The sequence below is a fragment of the Monosiga brevicollis genome, genomic scaffold (genome assembly GCF_000002865.3).
Source record: "Monosiga brevicollis MX1 MONBRscaffold_3 genomic scaffold, whole genome shotgun sequence".
NCBI classification, from domain to species: Eukaryota; class Choanoflagellata; order Craspedida; family Salpingoecidae; genus Monosiga; species Monosiga brevicollis.
The window spans coordinates 1331745-1352760 of NW_001865040.1; the positions used below are offsets into that span (position 1 = coordinate 1331745).

A 21016-nucleotide genomic window follows, 5' to 3' on the forward strand; every position below is an offset into this window, starting at 1 on the left:
CAAACAGGAATGCACGGCGAGGTGGAGCAACCTCGACTGTTTATTGCACGATAGAGTCGTTCCTCACAGTCCCAACACAACACCATCACCACAGTCCAGATGTGAGCTCGGGTATGCACTTGTTGAGATTTGTTCGACCTGCTGATGTCCCTGACAATGCGCGCTAGACGTTTCTACCGGAGAAAATCACCACCAACACACCTCACGACAAGGCCCATGTCACGTCAGAAAGCCATATGGACGTCTGGGACGTCTTCATCGTGTATCCCCCTCAAACACCTCCCATAAAAAACAAAATAAAAAATAGCGCAAAATTAGCGCAAAATTAGCGCAAAATTCGCATGTTATCATTGCACATGTCAAGAGGAAGGTGCCATAGTTTTCAAGCCATCAACTACAAGCAACAACACAACGCCCTGGGGAGGACCTGATTATTCAGCACGGGGCGGCCGTCCAAGTACCTTGTCAAGAGCCAGGCGCTTGCACGCAAGGTACCGAAACTCATTCATAGACACCCACTGCCAACGGCCAGACAGACAAATAAAGAGACGGGGAAGAGTTGGGAGGCACAAGTTTTTAGGCATCAACGTTGCGAGACATCATCACGGGCTTGGCAGCCACGTAGGAAATGTCGTCCCATGGGTGGCGGTAGAGGCCCTGCTTCAAACGCCTCTGATCGATCCAGTGACCAATGAAACCCGTGGTACGGCCCAGGACGAACAACGCATTCAAACAGCCCATCTCAATGTACTCGATTGCCTCCTCGCGGGTGAAGGCGCCCTACACAAGATACACCATACCATAGATGAGTAATCGGTCTTTTTTTTTTTTTCCGACTGGCCACCTGCTGTACCATGCACAAAAGGCCAACAAAGAGGCCACCACAGGCGCCAAAACAACCAGATACACAAATAAACAACCGAACGTACACATTCACGAAGCAGGTCCACAAAGGCCACGGCGATGACACCATCGACGTTGAGGATGAGATTGGGTTTCTTTGCCGTCGTGACCTTCTCCACCTGCGGTCAGGACGGGCCCAAGACAGTGTCAGATGTACATGTCTGCGCCTGCATGCTGCTGCACGCGCCGCGTAGCGTATACAGCGCGCACGCTAGACATGTCTCAGCGTACCTCAAGGGCATAGTCGAGCAGGGGAGTCTTCTCAAAGTGCTTCTTGACAAAGTCGCGCATGATGACCACACGCATGTCTGGGTTGGTGACCGACTTGACCTTGTGACCTACGCATCATTTACACAACAGTCAGTTCTTAACACCCAACAGGCAGGCAAAAAAAAAAAAAAAAAAAAAAAACGACCACTCCATCCGTACCAATGCCCATAATGAGCTTGTGCTGCTTGCGCATGGCCGTCACAAACTCGCGCGGGCTCTGCCCAGCATCATAGGCTTGAGAAAACATGCGTGCCGCGCCGTCCAAGGCACCACCAAAGCGATCACCCTGCGACACAAGACATGGCAGTAGAGGCAGGCATTGACACACGCACACAGAGCACAGCACCATCAGGCCAGCGGACAGTCATACAGGCGGCTCAAGGTTGCGCGTCCAACGTTCATCCGCGACATACAATGGTGAGCAGGCCCGAGCAGATGGACGAGACCAAGTCCTTGCCCGCACGCGCAGCTACAATGGTATTGTGGGCACCAGAGACTGCCGGACCGTGATCGGCTGTCACCATCAGGCTCATTTCGATAAACTTGCAAGCCGCAGCGGGCAAGCTACGCATGTAATACAAAGGTGACCCAACCACGAAGGGGGCGTGAGATAGGCAACAACACACTAGGGTCAAACGTCAGTAAGGCCATACCGGCGCTGAAACCACAGCAGGGAGATGACGCCGCCCATGCCAATGTCCTCCTGAAAGACGGATGTGATGGACATGCCAGCGTAGAGAAGCTCTTCACCGCGTTCGTCACTGATGGACGAGATGAAGTTGGCTTGCTTGCGGATCAGCCCCAGCTCCTGGGCCCACTTGTAGTCGATGGGGACCTACCACAAGCAGCGAACAACAAAGCCATTTGCCACAGTCAATAAGCTGACGCATGCAGATTGGTGCAGGTCCATTCCACTCGCCGCACGAGTCACGTACGCGAGGCGGCGGAGGCTCTGGCTTGGGCACGATGACACCATCCGAAACCAGGCGATCATAGGTCTCCTTCAAAACATCGCCTAGCGAGTCAAAGCTGTGCAACGTAGGAGCACGAAAGAAAAAAGTCAGCACTGTGGGCACGTGAAAACTACCCGCCCCCGATCCCATGATGGCGGCGTCCACCAAACAGACACATCACGCACGACGACAGGTGCCAGTTACACGAAAACCCGAGGCTACAGGCCGGGCGCATCACCAACCTGGGAGGCACAATCGCTCCAGCCTCCTTGAGCGCTTTGTTTTTAGCAACAGCTGTCTCCATGTCGCTGTTGGCGCAGGCACCAGCGTGGCCAAACTGCACCTCTGAGGTGAACATGGAGCCACACGTGCCAATGCACCACGCCACAATTGGCTTATTCAAACGCCCAGATGCGATGGCGCGACAGCTGGTAATGAACGACCGCAACAATGTGAATTCTCGCCTGGGCCGTGCGGAGGTCACGTGCGTACGAGCCAAGGCACTTACATCTCGTATTCCTCGACTCCGCCAACCTCACCAAGCAACACCATCATCTTGACTTCCGGATCGTCCTGCTCGGTGCGAATGGCCATAGGATTAGTTCGAAACACGAGTGGAACGACAAGCTGCGCCAAGAGCCACCGCCTGAGGTTGGCAAATGGGTGCCAGGTGGGAAAAATTTCCCAAGCCGACTCGCATCAGCGCAGCCGCGTACCTGGAAGCGGAAGAGGTGATCAATGAACACCGAGCCTGGATAGCGATCGCCACCAATGGCCACGCCTTCGTAGACACCATTGGTATTGCGGCTGATAATGTTGTTGAGCTCGTTGCTCATACCACCCGAGCGCGAGACGTAAGCCACGCTGCCAGGGCGATACAGCTTGGAAGAGATGATGTTGTCAATCATGCCGCCAGTGTTGCCAATCTTGAAGCAGCCAGGCTTGATGCCACCAACAGTGGCCGGACCGATGATCGTAACGCCCTTGGCTTGGGCCACCTTGATCAACTTGCGGGTCAGGTGCTCCGGGATGCCTTCAGCGATGATGGCAATCACCTTGATCTGGGGTGTGGAAGGCCGGCCATACGTGCACTTGAGTAAACAGTGCACATCACAAACACACACACACACACACACACACACACACACACACACACACACACACACAGCGCATTCGCCTCGGGTTGACAAGTTTGACGCACCTGAGGGTATTCAAGGGCCTCAAGAGTGCTCTCATAGGCTGAGCGGAAGGAGGCAAAGTTGATAAGGACGTCGACGTCTGGGTGGCGCTCCATGGCCTCACCCATTTGCTGGAAGACGGGAATCAAAACCTCATTGCTGCCCCAGTAAAACTTTTGCGAGTGGTTGCCGCTGAAGGGGTAGATCATGCCGGCCACGGAAGGCTCCTCGCGACCACAGCAAAAGTCAAAGTCAAGCATGCCTATGGTATGAAACGAGATCATGTTGTCAGATCAAGGCAGTGGTCGTAGTCATTGCAGTACGAGTAGGTACAGAGGAAAGTGTGTCATGTGGAAACGACTGTCGTCGCCGTCGTGGGTCTGTGTGATCGAAAAAAGAGGCACGGCAGCAGGATCACCAGGCAAGGCCCGTAGCTCGAGTCCAACGCACCCTGTGCGGCACGAGGCTGCATGCCGAAGAAGAGGGCGCGCGTCTTGTTGGTAAAAAGGGGCTTGTAGTCGCCAGATTCGCTCGCTGCGGGCACAAAGGGAGAGCGGGCGGAGATTGAGTATCACGTCGGGAATCTGCAAGTACGTGCCGGGTGTGGAACAGACCGTAAGACATCACGGGCTGGCCAGCGGTCGATTCGGTGCGCGGCGTTGCCGTGCCAGACGATGTCGTCAAGATGCCATCAAAAAAGGAGCTTTCGGTGCGAGGCATGGTGGCTTCGCGGGTGCCAAGGCCCATGCCGACAATGGCGGTCATGTGAGTTTCTGGACCGTAAACGGCCACGGGGATGCCCAGACGATCACCGGCGTCGCGCATGCGCTTGAGGCCCTCTTGAAAGTTGGGGCCACCACGACGCACGAAAATGCGAATGTTGTGCTCCTAAATATATCGACAAGCCGCGACCGAAATAGAGCATGGGTCAAACTGCTCGGGGTACGATGCCAAAGGGTGCAGAGCGTCAACGGATGCGGGCAGGGATAGCATGGCACCTTGATGATGGCAGCAAAATCTTCCAAAGCACGAATGATACCCTTGAAGGTGGAGGCCACGTTGGTAAAGTTGGCAATGCCACCTCCGATGATGAGCACCTTGCCTTCTGGGTGGGCTTGCTTCGTCATGAGCGTCAGAATGGTCTTGGCGTACTCAAAGGTCTGTGACTCACTTTGGGATCGTCATCCCGGCGGCAAACAGTGTCACACACATACATCAGTCGAGGCAAAGAAGGCCAGCGCGTGGTTGCGAGGGGAGAAACGAAAGGAAGAAAAAAAATGAAAGAAAGGAGAGGCTTGACCGCTCACCTGGGAGCGCCCGAATATTCGCCGTAATTGGCCAGTTCGGTGGAACCACCCAGATCACAGATTGTATCGCTACATTAGTGTTTCAAGCACGCAAACAATGATGTGAAGGTCAGTTCGAGGCAGGAGGGCATGTCAAAGCATTCAATGTGGGCATGACAAGGGGGCGTTTCAATGAGAAACGCTGGTCGCAGCACACGCGCCACAGGTTCGAAGGAGATCAGATTGCAAGTGGGCAAGGCAGTCGGGAGCAATGAGGGTTGAACAAACCTGTACACGACCGAGGCACCGCCACCGGCCACCATGGTCCAGATGCGCCCTTCAGCGTTGAGGATGGTGAGCTTGAGGGAAGCACCGGACTTGGAATCGAGCTCAGCGATGTAAGCCTCTTCCGGGAGTGCGTCGCGACCAAAAGGCGGGGGGAAGGAAATGTTGCCCCATTTGTCGTTGCAAAGGTATTCGGCTGTCTGGTCGAGTTTGGCGGCGAGGTCGAGCACGTAGAGTTCGTTGTCAACGACCACTGGTGTTGGACGTGGCCAGTTAAGAGACGGGACGGGAGGGGCACCGCATAGCACGTGGTGAGTCTGAAGAGCGGTCGAGGGATGCACGCGTGCGGGCAGGACACGGTCTAAATTCATTTTTTTCAAATCTTACCAATAGGGTTAATTTCCAAATAGGTAAAGTGCAGGTCGAGAAAAGTTTTGTACAGGTTGACGATAAAAGTAGCAATCAGGGCATGACGGTCGGCGGGGAGTTGGGCAAAGAGCGTCGACTTGATTTTCTCCTCGGTCGGCATTTCATCAATGTCCAGGACGAGCTTGGCAGCCTTGGCATCAACATCACCAACATCTACGCCTCCTTCGTGGCAGAACATGATCGTGTTGCCTTCGCGGCCAGCGAAGATGCAAAGATAGTGTTCATCACTCTGCGGCGCCACAGTCCCACCAGACCGAGCCCGAGTGGCATGGGTGGGGCGGGGTGAGGCGAGCATAAAGCAGGGCGGGCAGTCCCTCTGGGCTCGGGCAAGGTATTAAAGAAGCGGGGACGAACGTCAGTGTGGGCCACAAAGGGTTCAATGACAAAGTGGTTGAGCTTGCCGGTGGTCTTGCCAATCTGTGTCAGTGAGGGCGTGATGGGGCGCAACGACAAATTATGGCAGGCGGGCGGTAGCGTCAGGTTGAGAGCGATGGAAGGATGTAGCAAGGTTGACCGGAACGAGCCAGCTGACGAGTGTCAAGCAGGACGGCGGCCAGGAGGATGGGCCTGTCGCGGGCTACGATAGACCAGCAGGACATACAGAAATCTCCTTGTCCATGTGCTCCTTGACCCACGTCTTGGCTTGATCGAGGGAGAGCTTGACCTTGACGAGACCAAGCTTGCCACGGCGCTTGATCAGTTGATCAGGCTTGGCGACGAGCTCCTGTTCCAACGCAGGGGAGGAAGCGTGCGTGGAGTGAGCACAAGGGCAAATCATGGGGCGCGGGGCGAGTGAGGTGGGTCGATGTCGTGTGCTCTTTGGTGTGATTAGGCAATAGCTGGGTAAAAAAGTTGTCCGCACTTTTTCTTTTGACGTGAAAAAAGGGCAGCGTGGTGTTTGGAGGCAAGGCGCAAGGGCACGTGTTGGGTTGTGGGGGACGAGCTATGCAAAAGCGCATTAAGCGCATGGGCTCATGGTTGGGCCAATGTGTGCATGGAGGGTGTGCGAGGACCTACAGTTTTGCTGAGGAAGGGATGAGCGGCTTCAATGGTTTCCCAGTTGAAGCCATGTGCAAAGTCGGCCACCAACAAGTTGTCACGACCGGGAGTGCCTTCGGGCAGCCATTGCGCGAGAAGGCGCTTGCCCTCGCACTCATAGATGGCTTTGGCCGACATGGTGCGTGCTACAGGTCAAAGTGTGCGTCGGATCCACACGGAGTCTAGCAAGATGGGAAAGGGGTTCCTTCCCTCTACGAGAGAGATCCGGTCAGGTGGCAAGGCACGAATCAGTGAAAATACAGACAGACAGAGCCACTGAACCCGAGCACGCGGAGAAGAAAGGAGAAGAGAGAGGAGAAGAGTGAGAGAGAGAGAGAGAGAGAGAAACGAGAAACAAAGAGAGAGAGAGAGAGAGAGAGAGACAGAGAGCGTCAGCAAAAACAACAAAAGCAATTGCAAACAATCACGCAAAAATTTTTTTTTGAAAGAAAGAGTGGTGACGTGGCCACCTCGCCGAGGCTCTGCCAGAGCCGGGTCCAACCGAGAGGGCGAGCGTCAAGTTTGATGTCCTTATCCACCCACAGGCTTGGAGCAGCCGTCGTGAAAATGCGGGGAAGGAGGGCCAAAGGACGGCGAATCTGGGCGGCTCTCTTGGGAGCTAGCTCATCAGCTGACCCTCGACTCACACGATCAATTGGACGACTGGAGCAATAATGCTTTGTAATGCATTTGGCTTGTTGTGGCTTGTGGCGTTCACCGCAGTGCAATGTCAGCATGTGCCTGCGCGTGCAGATGGCACCAAGTTGTCAGCCCTTTTCATTGAGCAATCCCCAGTTTAATTTAAAGGAGGATGGTTTTTACTTTGCAGGATCATTATTTTTGCTGACAACGGCGATCATCATCATCATCGTCATTTTCATCATCGCAGTTGCCACTTTCGCTACCAACTGACATTTTGGAAAGGTTTGCACTTTTGGGTGTGTCTGACTCCTTCAGGTGCGTGTGTCAAGGCGTTGTTGTGTTGCGTCGTCGCATCATCGTCAATGAGAATGACGTTGTAGGGGGTGAACCGAACCATAAAAACGGCAGCGGGCCCGGTCGATACGGGGGAAGCAAGTCGCGATCGAGGGCCATCTTGGCCGTCAACAGCAGCTGACCAAGGCCCGCCCACGAGTACTACCGATCCGCCTGCCATTGTGCACGGTTGGCAACCTCCCTGCCGGCACACACGAGGTATGACGGCCCACTAACCATCTCTCTCATCATAATGAACCAGTCGCGTCATTCGAAAGAGAGAGAGAGAGAGAGAGAGAGAGAGAGAAATGAATACACGAGACAGAGAGAGAGAGAGAGAGCCACAAAGAGAGAGAGAGAGAGAGACAAAAGCAAGTGTGTTGGGGTGCTGTTGTAGTGACGTTTGAATGTGCTCATGTTACGCTCTCATCTCACGTCTCTCATTGCTTTGTCTATCTGCGTTTGATCGCCATTTTCTTTTTTTTCTTTTTTCTTTCCCTGCTGCTGCTGCTGCTGTTGATGTTGTGCTTGGACGCGGCCCCTTGAAGTCTTCTTTCTTGCTGCTCGCCGATAGAGCCTTGGCCGTCGACGCCGTTCTGATCTTTGATAAGGCACAGCTTGCAAACGCTTCTGTTTCGCAAATACCCTGCTCTTAAACCACCCGTTCTCCGTTCGTGCGAGAGCTGCTGCAACGGTCCAAGCCCGACCGACACCTGTCACGCCCTGGCTTGCACCTGAAAATCGCGGATTGGGGTCTCCATTAGGGTTTTTCCTGCCCTCTTCGCAACCCCCCCACCCCCTCTTCCTTCTCCGACCGGAGCTCGACCTCTGGGGTCTCAAGAATCCTGTGCTCTTGTTCTCCTTATCCTCCTAAACTCGTCATTTGACTGAGGACCGCATCATTGCCGCATCATCGTCAAAATTACTTGATAGCCAACTGTTCCCGCCCAAGGCAGCGCTTACCATTTTCTTCCAGATACGACTGTCCCTCAACTCTTCACCTTCTCCCCTCTCCCTCCTTTCTCTACTCGCCTCTCCTTCCTTTCGTTGCTGCCGTTTGTCGTCAGCCTCCATTTCTCGTGCGACGGCGACCGCGACGGCGACCGTGCACCTCTTCTCTTTCAAACACACGACATACCCACGCTCGCACGGGGCCTCCGTGCCTCCTTGTGTTGTTTTGGATCGGCTCGACCGTGGTCATGAGCGATAGTTGCTCCCTGGCCAGGGGCGAATGCTCGGCCGCCGCCATTGCCATCCCAGACGAGTGTGTGCGCACCTCGCTCATGGTTTGTGCGGAGCGCCTGTATGGCGATAGCCCTGAATCTTTTCTTGGCGGTGTTCTCGCGTTGGCCCGAGCTCGTTTCGAGCGCCGTGACGGCAATCTTGACCGCTTTCATTTGGCCCTCAAATCCAATCTTCCTTGTGCGGCCCAAACCCGCGCCCGTTACGATTTGCTGCCCAGCGACGTCCTCGATAACATCCTCAAATACCTCTCCAATGACCCCGTGTCCCTGGCTCGAGCTTCCCAAGTCTGCCGTACCTGGTGCGTGCTTCTTCATTTATTTTCTCTGATTCTTTGTCTTCGCTTCTCGCTGCTCTGTGTTGTAATGTTGCGCCATCAGCCTGGCACGCAATGCTTTCAAGCTGGTCAACCACTCACGCTGGCCATGGTTGACGATCCGTACAGGCACAATGCTGTCTATCGTCGCCCCAAGGTCTGGCAACGGTGTTGCTCGGTCCTGTGGAACCTACCTCCGTATGACAAGGATGCCCTCACTGCCAAGTACGATTTTTTTAACACCCCCCCTCTCTTTTTTTTTATTGTCTTAAAAAAAAACTTCCCCCGCTTTTCAGCCATGGGTTTGTTCTCCAACTCACATGAGCGCGCTCCCTTTTGGCGGTTGCAGGCTGGTGGAATTCTTGGCGCAGGGCGACTTTAGCCCCTCGCTGCGCGATATTGCACCGCTTGTCTTTGCAGGCGCCGATTTGAAACACCGACATGGTCGCGTTGCAGCCACACCCATGCTCTTGGCAGCCTTTCACGGCCACGTTCATGCTCTGGACTTTCTGCTCAAAAATGGCTCATCTCGCGATGAGACAGCTGGGTGTGGCAAGAACGCGATTCTTCTCGCTAGCCTGCGCAACCACCAGTCACTGGTTGCCGTTCTTCTTGGTCGCGGCTTTTCTTCGCGCGACATGGACAACTGCGGTAACACCCCTCTTATGCTTGCCGCCCTCGGTGGCAGCAAGTGCGTCATGAAGTACCTTCATTCCCAAGGCGCCTGCATGGGTCACACCAACGTGCGCAATGAAACGGCACTACACCTGGCAGCCCAGGGTGGCTGTCTCGAAGCCATTGATGCCCTCGTCCAATGGTGCCCAACCATGATTGACTGCCGAGATAACTCTGGTCTGACGCCTTTTTTGACGGCCTGTCATTATGGGCGGGGCCTCATCTGCTGCCTCTTTTCCAAGAAGGGAGCGGACCTCTCGGCCGTGGATAAGAACGGGGCCAATGCCATCATGCAAGCCGCCATGGGTGGACTTCCCTCCAATGGCGCCGAGAATCCCAACTTTGAGACGCACGCTAATCTTGTCAAGTGCCTGGGGCGCCGGTACGACTTGGGTGCCCGCGACTTGGACGGACGCACTGCCATGCACTATGCTGTCCTGTGTGGAAACGATCTCGTACAACAGCAATTGATCCAGGCCAACGTGGAGGCCCGACCCCGAGACACCCATGGTGCGGATCCCTACGACTACCTTCGGCTTTATCAAGCGCTCAAGGAGCAGAACGCACAGCAAGCAGCGGCGGTTCTGGCTCAACTCCGCGGTGTGGCCATGTCCTTTCCGGGCCGCTTGTCGCTAACTGCTGCCCATCTGCGCTGTCTTTGCCGTGCCCTGTCCCAGAATACCACCGTGCGCGTGGTCCACCTGTCTTGCAAAGTCAACAGCGCTGAGGTGGAGCAGGACTTGGTGGCCCTCTTGAAGGTTAATAAAACCCTTCGCCACTTGCGCCTGGGCTGGAATCAGCCACAGGAGCTGCCCCACTCGGTCTTGTGTTTGCTCAACGACAGCAGTCGCCTTCCCGACTTGCATACCCTGCACAACGATTTTGCCCACCTGGGCAACTAGTCTGCTGACCAACTACAGCCACATAAGCCGATACCATCGCGGCCCGTCGCATGCAGCAGTCTTTTGTCTCGTCTCTTTCTCTTTCTTGATACTGCTCTCTTCTTCTATGCCTGCGTCACGTGATGACAGGGCATTCGCATTGATGTCAGGCTCATCCATGTGAAACTTTTTAGTGTATGTACAGTGTGTGTGCGCGCACATGTTTGGGATCTCAGCGCCAAGCGTCGAGAAAAATGTTTTGTCTTGTTATCTACCTACCGTTTGGTTACTCTTTAGCTTGCTCTCTTCCACCCTCTTTTTTACTTTCTAGGTTTGAAATGTTTTTTTTTCTTGTGCATGTTATTATTTTTGTGTCACCATCGAGGCGATGGGATAAGCCTCTCTACCCAGCTTGGGAGGCGCTGCCCGAGGCAGCCGCCTTGTGTTAACAGCGACCTGAATTGATCGCTTGGTTCAAGATGACAAAATGATGACAATGTCATCATGCTATAAGAATCTGACAAACTGACAACGAAGAACACGTGTTGTGATTCATCGTTGTGGCCACTCACGAGCGCGCGTGACATTCAACTGCTCATCAATTCCGCTCCCCGCCTCTGCCACCGATGCGACAGCCGCTTGCTGCTCGGCGTGCGCGTGGGGTGCTTGTGTGCGTGTTTCAGCCATCCTTGTGACAAGGCACCGGCTGGCTTTTGACTTTGGGTGTAGCTGCTGGCTTGTGTTGCGTCTTAGCGCTGTTCGCTGGTTGCCACCCCGCTCGCCCTTGATACCTTCGGGCGAAGGCGCTTCCTGAGGGGTGTCCTGGGCCCGAGACACCCGAGTCGCTTGGCGCTGTCTGGGCGAACATTGCATCGCGTTTGAAAAGCGGATCCATCTTGCAGTCATGGCTGAGGAGGCATTGAATCAGAGCTTGCTCTACCGGCTCTGGCGCGTGCGCGTCACACTTGCACAAGTAAGTGCAGCCAGGCTCTGCCAGGCAGGAGCGGCTCGTTCGGGGCAGGAGCGGCTCGTTCGGGGCAAGAAGCGGGAACCAGGGCTGGGGCATATGAGCATTGTCCCAAGTAGTGCAGATGCGCGACGCTGGTTCCAGTGCATGGCTGGCTTCACGTCTTTGTTCTGACTGCTCATTTTGGTGCCAAATTGACCCCGGCTGCAGCTCTGCCAAGACCGTGGCTACGATGTCAAGTCGGAGGATTTACTGCTGACTCGTGAAGGCTTTGCGGAACGCTTCGGCAGCCAACCTCTGTGCGTCGTCGTTTCCACACCGTGACCCATTTGCTTGCGCTGTCATGGTCATGCAATGCGCCCCACCCACGTTGACCAACCGCTAACTGGCCATATCGGACTTGCTCCTTGTTGGGTGCAGAAATGAACAACCGCGCCGCAGTGATTTGGACTTTGTCGTCCAGCGTGCCAGCGATCCCACCGGTCAGAGCCGAAGCTGCACCTTTGTACTGAGCGGCGATGGCCATGCCATATGCCGCATAGCGCTGCTCCCTCACTCCTCACCCACATCCTCACCCAAAACATCCTTGTGTCCCCTACGATAGATCAACTTGGCGTGTACTTTGCCAATGACCCCAAAGTGGGCATCGCCGTTGTGCGCGAGTCAGTCATGTTCCCTTGGCGGGCCTCCATCACCCATCTTTTGGCGTCTCCTTGAGAGTGTGGCCTCATGTCATGGGGTATGAACGGTGGTCGTAGTTGTATTCTGCAGGCGTCCAATAACAACGTGCGCAGCTCAATTCTGATTACCCAGGCCATTCCCAAGTCGACTGCCATGAAGGTATGCGTTTCTCACGGCAAAGAAGCGATTCACGTTTGCTGGCAACTTTTTTTATTTGACGTCTGCGATGGGCACTGAGCGTTGCACCAGAACGTCCGTTGATGAGTTTGGCTTCCCACCGAACAGGCTATTCGCGAGTACAACGCTACGGGTGCTTTTATGCAAGTCTTTGAGGAGAAAGAGCTCGTGGTCAACGTCACAAAGCACGAGGTGGGCATGATGCCTTTCAACCCGACAAACCGAGAACACCGAGTTGCATGGCCTTTTGCTCCCATAGTGCTCCCCCACCTTGGGCGTGCTGTTTTATCTCACCCATGTCGCGGGCGCGCCGGGCGGGCCAATGGCCGAATGGATGAATAGCTGGTCCCCAAGCATTTCCTACAGACCCCCGAGGAGAAGGCCGCGCTGTTGGAGCGGTACAAGCTTAAGGAGCAACAGTTGCCTCGCATCAAAGTGACAGATCCCATTGCCCGGTACCTTGGCCTTAAGCGCGGGCAGGTATGTTTGCTGCTTCTACTTGACACATGCTGCAGCCATGCCGTGGCCCTGGGCGTAGGCTCACATGCCCGTCTTCTTTCGGTTTTCTTTGTAGGTGGTCAAGATTATTCGTGAAAATAGTCCAACAGCCGGCCGCTATGTATCCTATCGCCTCGTCTTTTGACGGGTATGGTTCCCTCCCACAACTTTCCCGACCCGCACTCGTGTGCAAGTGACTTTTGTGTGCACGCGATTGTTGTCTGCGCTCAGCTCTGACTGACTGGTTCCCTCCAGCCTCCTGTGTGAATTGATTTGTTCTCTAAGCCATTTTCTAAGCGCCAACAAAGCAGGAGCAAACGACCCAGAGCCGGCGGACGCATTTATTCACAGGGTAGGCTAGGGCCTTGGCCCCCGGTGGCCTGCGCGCCGTGTGCCAAGTGAAGGCGCTGGCCGTGCCGTGGCTATTTTTTTTAGATTCGATTCAGACCGAGCAAGAAAGCGCCTCCACATGGGAATGGAATTGCCAAGAAAAAATGAAACGGGGATGATATCATGCTCGAAATACAATTTTCATAAACACGACATGCAGCAGGACTGAGGGATGGAGTGAGGCGGGTTGCGTAGCGGACCACAAGTGTGCATCAAGCACAGCACCTCACCCTTTTGTATCAAGTCTGGCATGCTCACCACGTCATCGGTTGGAGCAAGCAAAACAGGTGAGGGCATCACGATACTGCGCCTCGATGCCGCTGTTGTGGCCATTGAGACGGTCAAACTCTTCGTCTGATGGATAGACGGGGCGTCGTGACCGTCGCACAGGTGCTTCAGGAGCCACAGCCTCTGCCTTGCTGTTGCTGTTGCTGTTGCTGTTGTTTGGATTGCTGGTGCTGGCGGCGACGGCCGTCGAGGCGGACGGTGCTTGGTCAACTGTTGTTGCCATGTTCATGCTCGACCGACACGGGAGCACGAGGAAAAGGAGAGTAGAAGGGATTGAAGAGAGAAGGATGTAGCCAATAGCCAATAGCGCTTGCTCCTACGCTTCTTCTCTCCCACAGCCGCCCAGCTCACCCTGTCTCCGCGCCGAAGAGCGTACCTCTTTCTCTCCAATCTGCTCACCGCCCAGCGCCACAAACCCAAGAGAGCTGAGGTCAAGAGAGGGAGGCACCGAACTCCTTGGCGCCGGATCGCTGAGCTGTATCACAACACCCCTCCAATACATAAATGATGACATGTTGATCTGACATGTATAACAATACCCCTCCAAGGTATAAATGATGACATGCTGATAAAGACCACCAGCCATGCACAATCTTGCGGACATGAAGTTGGTATCCCAACCATGCCAGCTCCCATCACCAACCCCGCCTCTCCCTGGCGCTCTCCCTCGCGCTTTCTCGTTGGCTGCGCCTGCGCCTGCTCGTCGCACCACCACCAGCACAACCTTTTCTTTTGGCTTGTGCCTTGTCTTGCCTTCTTCTTGCCTTGCCCATCTGAACTGGTGGTATTTGTTGTTGTTGTTGTCGTTAGGCTAGATGAGGAATGAGCGGGGTTGGGGTGGCAAACTGATTCCAAGCCAAACTTGTCATTTTCTCGGTCTTGAGGGGTGACTGTCTTTCGTTGCCATCTCCGCCGGCCTTCAAAGTTTCTCCCTGCTTATCCCCCCCACCTCTCTGCCGGTTGGGCCTCTTGCCATCGCGGCTCCACCGCCTTCTATCACCATGCTGGCCTCCTCCATTGGAGCGCCCGCCCGGGCTGCCCAAGATGCAACAGCCCGGGCTGTCAAGGGCAGCGGGGACTACGTGGCGCACCACTCCAACAATTTCAGCGAGGGTGTAAGCGCACTGATTGATGCCCATTACAGTGCCGCCCGTTCCATCGCGCTGGTCAAAGCGACGGCCGGGGAGCTCTTGCATCAAGATCACGGCAGCAAGCTGGAGCAGATCCAGCTCCTCAAAGACTACTGCAACCGCTTGCTGAAGGCGCTGCCCCATCCGACGCAAGTCACGCCCGAAGAGTTGACGGACCTCATTGAGCAGGGTCTCCACGATTTTCGGACCGCTTGCCACGCCCTAGCCGGGCCTCACGTGACACTGATTGCAGCCTTCAAGTTCTCCGCCAACGTGCTTGTGCAGACCAAGCGTCTCACCACCTCGGAAACCAATGCCATCCTGTCCCGAGCCCTCCACGCCGTCAACGCCATCAATCATGCCTGGCGGTACGAACCATTATCCGCTGTCTCGATGCCCTGCCTCTTGCCCCATGCCCTCGCCCAGCCCACCGTGCCTTTGCATGTTGTTGGCATGTGCACCACTGCACGGCCACGCCGCTTCACTCGACCGGTGTCTCATACCAAAATACGCGTTCTGTATTGTCGATGCTACCTGCAGCTTTGTCCAGTCCTACGCGCTTTTGATACAGGGTTGCTTGCAGCACTTGCCCGCCACCTCCGCCTGCCGCGCACGATTGATCGCAGCCCACGACAATACCGTCACGGTGATCCAGCAAGCACAGAGCTTTTCCGAAGGGGCACGCATGCAAGTGGCCGAGGAAAGCTTTCGCAACAAGCTTCGCATTCCCAAGGGCAAGGCTTATCGGCTGGTCACGGCTGAAGGCCTCTTGCAAGCCGGGCCTTGCATTCGCTCTGAGGTCTGCTTTCGCCACAAGGGCAAGCCCATCAACAAAGTGCCCAAGGCCCAACCCATGCGCCTCTCCATCTTTGGTCATGTTGTCATCCTCACCGCCTCGACCCTGGAGGCAGAGAAGCTTCTGCTCCCACCGGTGGATCTCAGCTGTGTCAGTGCTTCAGCCGTGCGTGACGGAGATGGCTGCGTCTTTGCCCTAGCTTTGGCGGGAAAGTACGACATTGAGTTGCGATGCAAAACGGCCCTGCTTTGCGATCAATGGCTCAGCTTTTTTCGGGATCCAGCCGCACACGTGGCCGAGCTCCAGCACATGCACAAAACGTTCCGCACTAATCTGGAATTGGCCGAGCGCACGCGCGCCAGTACCCCCGTCAACACACCCTACCAGGAATCAGCCAATCTCTCACTGCTGACCCATCGCCAATTTCACCCAGCCACTCGTAAGCCCAATCAAGCTTGGGGGGGCTGTGGCGGCGACGAAGGAGATACAGTTGATGACACTGCCCGCAACAAAGTCAGCAAACCAGCTGCCGAAGCTCTTGACGACGGTTATATGCCCGTGGGTGAGGCCTTGGGCGATGGTAGCGACCGTGGCAGCGACCGCGACAGTGTTAGCGACGTCACAGAGGCACTGGATTCCATGGTGAATCCAGTCGCTGGTGCTCCGAACCTCGATGGATCGGGCTGCATCGACGTCCATGGTGCCGAAACGGCCAGCCCCTCTTTTGAAGCACAAGCACAACAGGTGGCGGGCACTGCCACTGGCTCCCTGTCCGACTTGGCCGATGATCCCTTCAAGCCGCGTGAGCTCGCATCTGACACCACAGGGGCTCCTCGCACAAGCCACCCACTAGGCCTTACACCGCCCCCCGTCAACACGCGGCCCCGCATGAACGCACCGATTGAGTTTAAGGCGGACTTTGAATCGGCTGACGCCCAGAAGGCTCTGGGTGGGCGAGTCGTGCGCCGGATTCCCGTCAAGCCTCTCAAACGTGGCAGCAGTACAGATATTTTGGGCGTGGCTACCGCCTAGAGCAATTGCTCTCAACTCGCCATCAGGATTCTGGCCTAGCGAGTTTTATGGATGCCTGGATCTCTCCTTCTCATACTCTTTTTCCCTGGTGTTTCTTGGGCATATTGAGGTTGCAGCCAAGCTCAGTTGTTGCTTGTCGCATCATTGAGGCGCTGCATGCACCAGCCCTGTTTGTTGTTTGATCACTGCCCCGGCATCGTCGTAGTTTGCACCACCCTGCATTTTCGTTTTTATCTGATTTCATTGCTGATTGGTACCTTACATTTCTCTTACTTGATAATTGACATTACACCACGACAAGATGGTCTTGATGTTTTTTTCATGATCACGAAGCAGTCATTAATTTCCTTCGTCAAGGGCGTGGCGCCCGTAAAACATGAAATCAAACATGCTCAATGCTTGCTCGGCAAGCACAACACAAGCTTCTGTTTACCACGCCTCCAGTTGGGGAGGCATGGAGGTTTCCACTTTGTGATACGCTGTGTGGAAGAGCGCCTGCTCCTCGGGGCTCAGCAGCCCATTTGTGCCCGGTGTCAACTGCAGTGCCGCGTACACGGCTTGTACTCGAACATCCTCATCGGCCCGTATGCGCCTGTGCCAAGGATGGTGCCCAGGTGAATAAAAAAACGTGTTGATAAAAGGCAGTGCATCGCACACGAGTGCAGAACAACTTTTGGTGATATCGAGCAAGAACGTCGGTGGCACGGTGGGAGGGGCCCAAACACACCGAATCTCGTCGTAGGTGCGCTCAGTCTCCGTGAGCAAAGCGTCCCGCGCGGCTTGTGAGCTCACGGCGCTGGCAGAGTTGCCAACCTCCTCCGGACGCAGTTGCCCGCCACCATTGGTGCAGCCTATGTAGAACAAGGCCACAAGATGACCGGATAAGAAGCGACACAAAAAGTCCAGTCGGTTCGACTTGCCCAAATTCGACCCCAGAACGGGCAGTTGTATAAAGATCGGTCGTACCTCGTGGACAAGCCATCACCTCGACATAGTCGTAGCTGCAATTTTTGCGCTTAATGCGGCGCAAAACAGACTGGATGCTCTTGAAGCCGTAGCCCTGGGAGCGGGCCACACAATGGAGATGAGTGATGGAAACAAAAGGTTGAGGGCGCTGTAGCGCACAAAGGACAAGCCAGAAATATTGTGCACCAGCTCAACAAGTGTTTGCAAATGGGGGCAGATACGGGCGCAAATCCTGGCACATACAAGCGCAAACGTGCGGGTCTGGCCCTGTGCATCTTGACAGCTAGCTTCTTGAAAGTCAACGCCTCGCTTCGCCTCGAGAGGCAAGGAAGCGAAGGGAGCATCAGCCGCACGTTCGACAACGTGATGCAGGTATCCACCCTGCGGTTGTGGCATCCATCCGAAACCAGCATCAGTGAACATCATGTCAAGTCGGACGATCACATTGCAAATCATCTCCCAGAGCATGCCGGTGAGAAGAGGTTCTTGCATCACTGTTCATCTTACCGAGGTTGACCCAATGTGGGAAAGTGGTTCGCCAGTATCGCCCGGCACCAAACTAATGTCGTGGGACATGGCCATGCACGAAACAGGGGTGCGAGAGCGAGGGCAAACACGGATCAGGCCATCTGTATACTCGTCAGATGTCCGGGCAGGACTAAGAGACGCCCCACCGAGTTTCACTGTGTTGTGTATGTGCGGGACAAACCTGTCGAGTGGAGACTCGGGTACTTGGCTCAGATCCACATCATCTTCTAGAAGCATGATTTCAAGCTCGGTCGCAGCGATCACACAGTCGACGTCCTTGGTGCGCAATTCATCCTTGAGGGAAGGACAAAGAAAAAAACAACAACAGACGGTGGGGTGCATTGATGAAAAGGTGAGCAGAGAGAGGAAGAAGAAAAAGAAAGACCTGGTGGTCGTCAAAGGTGCCAACAGCTTTCTGTTTGGTCAGGACAAACTCTCATGTGAGGCTCGCACCGAATAAAAGTCTGAACGGGAAGCTTCGAGCTTTTTATCAAAGCACGGCATGATGGCCGTCACAAACACCTGATCTGGCCTGTCAGTGCAAACAAATACCAAAGCGAGCAGTAAGAGTCTGCGTGGCTGTGTGAGGGTGCAAGCGAGAATGGAGCAGTGACACACAACACTGACCTCACGCCGTTTTGTCGAGGGATGATACGCTTGAGCATGCTTCCCATAATCTGCTGCGGGCTTTTCACCGTGCTGCTCAGCGGCATCGTTCGGCAAGCAACATTTTTTTCAAAAAAAAAACCATGAGGGCCAGCATCATGGGTCTGGGCGGTCCCAACACCCAATCGATAAACCAAACCTGATGTGGGGAAGAATGTAGCTTCCATGGCTCTTCTCGGCATAGCAAATCCAGCCAGGACAGGCGGAGCTCAAGATGGGAAAGACCCCACCCGTTTGACGACGGTGTGAATATTCCTGCTGCCTGCGGAGCAGCAGCTGTCAGATGTGTGGGAAGGACAAGGGCAAATAGAGGCTTTTTGCTGGGTCGGGGAACCTACACTTGGCGAAGAGCAATGGAGCGTGCAATTGACACGTCGTAGACAGCATCCACGCCTGAAGTGGGATGGGGAAGACGTCAGCACCGGGGTACCCAGCGCGCCGCAAGGCGGGGCAGCAGGCGAACGAGCCGACGCCTCAGCAATGGACACAAACCAAGTTGGCGGAGATAGGTTGAGATTTTGAAGAGGGCGGCGTGCGAGCTCAGGCCGTATTTCGCAGCCATGGAGGCATACACTTGCTGGGCAAGCATGACAACCACCGTCGTGCCGTTCTGTGTCAGAATCGGGTACGTGTGTGGTAGAACGGTCGTGTGAGGTGCCAAATGAAGCAGCGCATGAGTTGCAGCACATGGCATGTGTAGTGTGTGAAGGGGTTGGGCATGAGGCGCACCGTTGCCTTTTCCCTGAGAGCTCGACGGAGCTCATCGTGATTTTGCATTTGCACGAGCACGCTTTCAGCTGAGGTAATGCACCCACTAAAATCGTTGCGGCAGATTCCTGGTGAGCTTACATGCCAAGCTGAGGCGCAGCGGTCGGTGACATTGATGTTGCCGGGCACACCTGCAGGCCAAACAATCATTGAGCGTGATCTTGGCACGTTCCAACTTGGTCTTTTTGCCGTCCTAGGTGGCGATGCCGCAGGTTTGAGCCCACGCACAAGGCGGGGGCAAAGACCGGAACATGGCTAGATGAGGGTGTGTGTTGATTTAGAGCCAAGAAGGTGCAGCACACTCTCAGAGGGTGAGCCATCATGGGTGACCATTTTGCGTGAATACCTGAGCCAGCTGCACGTAGGATCCGTCCGGCTCAATCTCGATGCGGGCACCCTGAGGCGTATTGCCGGTGAGATATCATGGATGCTCGAGGTCACACACTGTGAGGCCATCGAAGGTCGATAAGCGGGGTGGTGTGGGGAGTCGGTGGTACCTTGGCAGCATCACCCTCGGGTCGGTTGACTTGGACGGGCTTGATACAGGCCTGGGACGGGCCGATAAAGTCGTTGAGGTCCGTTAGACGAAGTTGCGCCATGATGTCGGGGTCAGGGTGGCCTGGTGGCGCCTCAGCGAGCAAATGACGGCGGTCAAGCTGTTGACGCCTCTCGACGCGAGCGCGTGTAATGTGGCACATATGAGAAAAGTTGTAGTTTATGTAGGGATGGTTGTGGAAGTTTGTGCAGCTGATATTCGTGATGTTGCTATGACGTGGTCTGATGCAGTGTTTTGTTGAATGAAAAAATTAATGTCAGACACGTGCGTCGACTTGATGGAGCGGAAGCCCGCGCGGGAATGGAGTTTTTTTTAACATCCGGCTGGCCGGACTTTTCTTGTTCAATTGAATTTCACCTTGACATTTTGGTTGCTAGCTTGTCGGCACGTGAAAGAAGGGACAGTGCGGTTGCTGGGACGGTGCTTGTCGGTGCTGATAAATCTCTTACGGTCTGTGAGACCGGGCAGGGGGTCTGGTGCTTAGGCGGCAGCAGACTGCGTGGCAGACCAGATGGCCTTTTCAAGATCGGCCAGGGACCAATCGTGAAGTTTGAGGTGGGAGCGCAGGCCATCCAGCTGGACGGCCAGGGCCAGGTAGTTATTGAGACTGTAGTCACTGGCCCGAACCTCCGGGATCGTGAGCAAGGCCTCGTCTGACATGAATGGGGCGTCCTGGGGATAGAGCGGTGCCAAAATTGCGCTGGCCGTCGCAGGGCCCACCTATGGTCACCGTACGTGTCAAATTGAGCCTTGGCGGAGCTCAGGGCGTTTAAGGTCGAGCTAAGACAGGCCCATCAAATGGGTGTTCGAGAGGCAGGGGGGTTGCGGGCACGGACAAAGGGCAATTCTTGAAGAATGGTACAGACAGCGCGTAGGGCTACTTCAGGTCCAGCCTTGCGTTTGGCTTGCAGCTCAGCAAAAGCACGGGTGGAGACGGCCACCACGTTTTCGGCAGTGTTGTGCGCCTTGAGTCGCTTAAGTAGTGGTCGGCTTTGCCCTCTTGATAGCTTCCACTCCATAATCTACCACATGCACATGCACGAACCACATTCCCATGTCAGCTTGGCATGAACTTTGACTTCTTAGGAAAGACATTGAGTTTGAATACTGAGCACGGACATGATGTCAAATGCCTGAGCCCA

General features: G+C 55.1%; 6 protein-coding genes across 6 annotated transcripts in view; 3 read left to right on the forward strand and 3 right to left on the reverse strand.

The window, feature by feature from the left end:
- Positions 1–374: 374 nt before the first annotated feature.
- Positions 375–6480, reverse strand: MONBRDRAFT_35919 (uncharacterized protein; the record flags this gene model as incomplete). The annotated part of the gene is made up of 20 exons (XM_001743357.1): positions 375–780; positions 930–1022; positions 1135–1241; positions 1333–1459; positions 1587–1737; positions 1827–2008; positions 2109–2202; positions 2369–2554; positions 2635–2699; positions 2843–3187; positions 3328–3566; positions 3755–3838; positions 3919–4192; positions 4303–4474; positions 4612–4680; positions 4879–5128; positions 5263–5533; positions 5659–5721; positions 5906–6028; positions 6322–6480. 20 exons carry the CDS (start codon positions 6478–6480, stop codon positions 577–579), a joined length of 3258 nt encoding a protein of 1085 aa, XP_001743409.1. The 3' UTR covers positions 375–576.
- Positions 6481–8516: 2036 nt separating this feature from the next.
- On the forward strand, positions 8517–10452 carry MONBRDRAFT_5834 (uncharacterized protein; the record flags this gene model as incomplete). Its single annotated transcript, XM_001743035.1, has 2 exons — positions 8517–8860; positions 9225–10452. The coding sequence occupies 2 exons, from the start codon at positions 8517–8519 to the stop codon at positions 10450–10452; spliced, it is 1572 nt and encodes a 523-aa protein (XP_001743087.1).
- An 883-nt stretch (positions 10453–11335) lies between these two features.
- MONBRDRAFT_5835 (uncharacterized protein) lies at positions 11336–12899 on the forward strand (the record flags this gene model as incomplete). The annotated part of the gene is made up of 8 exons (XM_001743036.1): positions 11336–11404; positions 11609–11697; positions 11819–11880; positions 12003–12060; positions 12157–12158; positions 12405–12448; positions 12599–12736; positions 12831–12899. The coding sequence occupies 8 exons, from the start codon at positions 11336–11338 to the stop codon at positions 12897–12899; spliced, it is 531 nt and encodes a 176-aa protein (XP_001743088.1).
- A 1534-nt stretch (positions 12900–14433) lies between these two features.
- MONBRDRAFT_5836 (uncharacterized protein) lies at positions 14434–16390 on the forward strand (the record flags this gene model as incomplete). The annotated part of the gene is made up of 2 exons (XM_001743037.1): positions 14434–14930; positions 15103–16390. 2 exons carry the CDS (start codon positions 14434–14436, stop codon positions 16388–16390), a joined length of 1785 nt encoding a protein of 594 aa, XP_001743089.1.
- A 429-nt stretch (positions 16391–16819) lies between these two features.
- Positions 16820–19917, reverse strand: MONBRDRAFT_22967 (uncharacterized protein; the record flags this gene model as incomplete). Its single annotated transcript, XM_001743358.1, has 15 exons — positions 16820–16982; positions 17118–17241; positions 17357–17450; positions 17600–17737; positions 17864–17915; positions 18066–18178; positions 18338–18416; positions 18512–18583; positions 18690–18812; positions 18889–18943; positions 19043–19160; positions 19280–19364; positions 19450–19511; positions 19665–19715; positions 19816–19917. 15 exons carry the CDS (start codon positions 19915–19917, stop codon positions 16820–16822), a joined length of 1431 nt encoding a protein of 476 aa, XP_001743410.1.
- Positions 19918–20354: 437 nt separating this feature from the next.
- Positions 20355–21016, reverse strand: part of MONBRDRAFT_22968 (uncharacterized protein) — a gene marked incomplete at both ends in the record, with an annotated part of 1500 nt that continues 838 nt past the window's right edge. Inside the window, 2 exons of the mRNA XM_001743359.1 lie at positions 20355–20594; positions 20711–20896. Coding sequence (XP_001743411.1) covers positions 20355–20594; positions 20711–20896 — 426 coding nt within the window. The remainder of the gene's footprint in view (positions 20595–20710; positions 20897–21016) is intronic.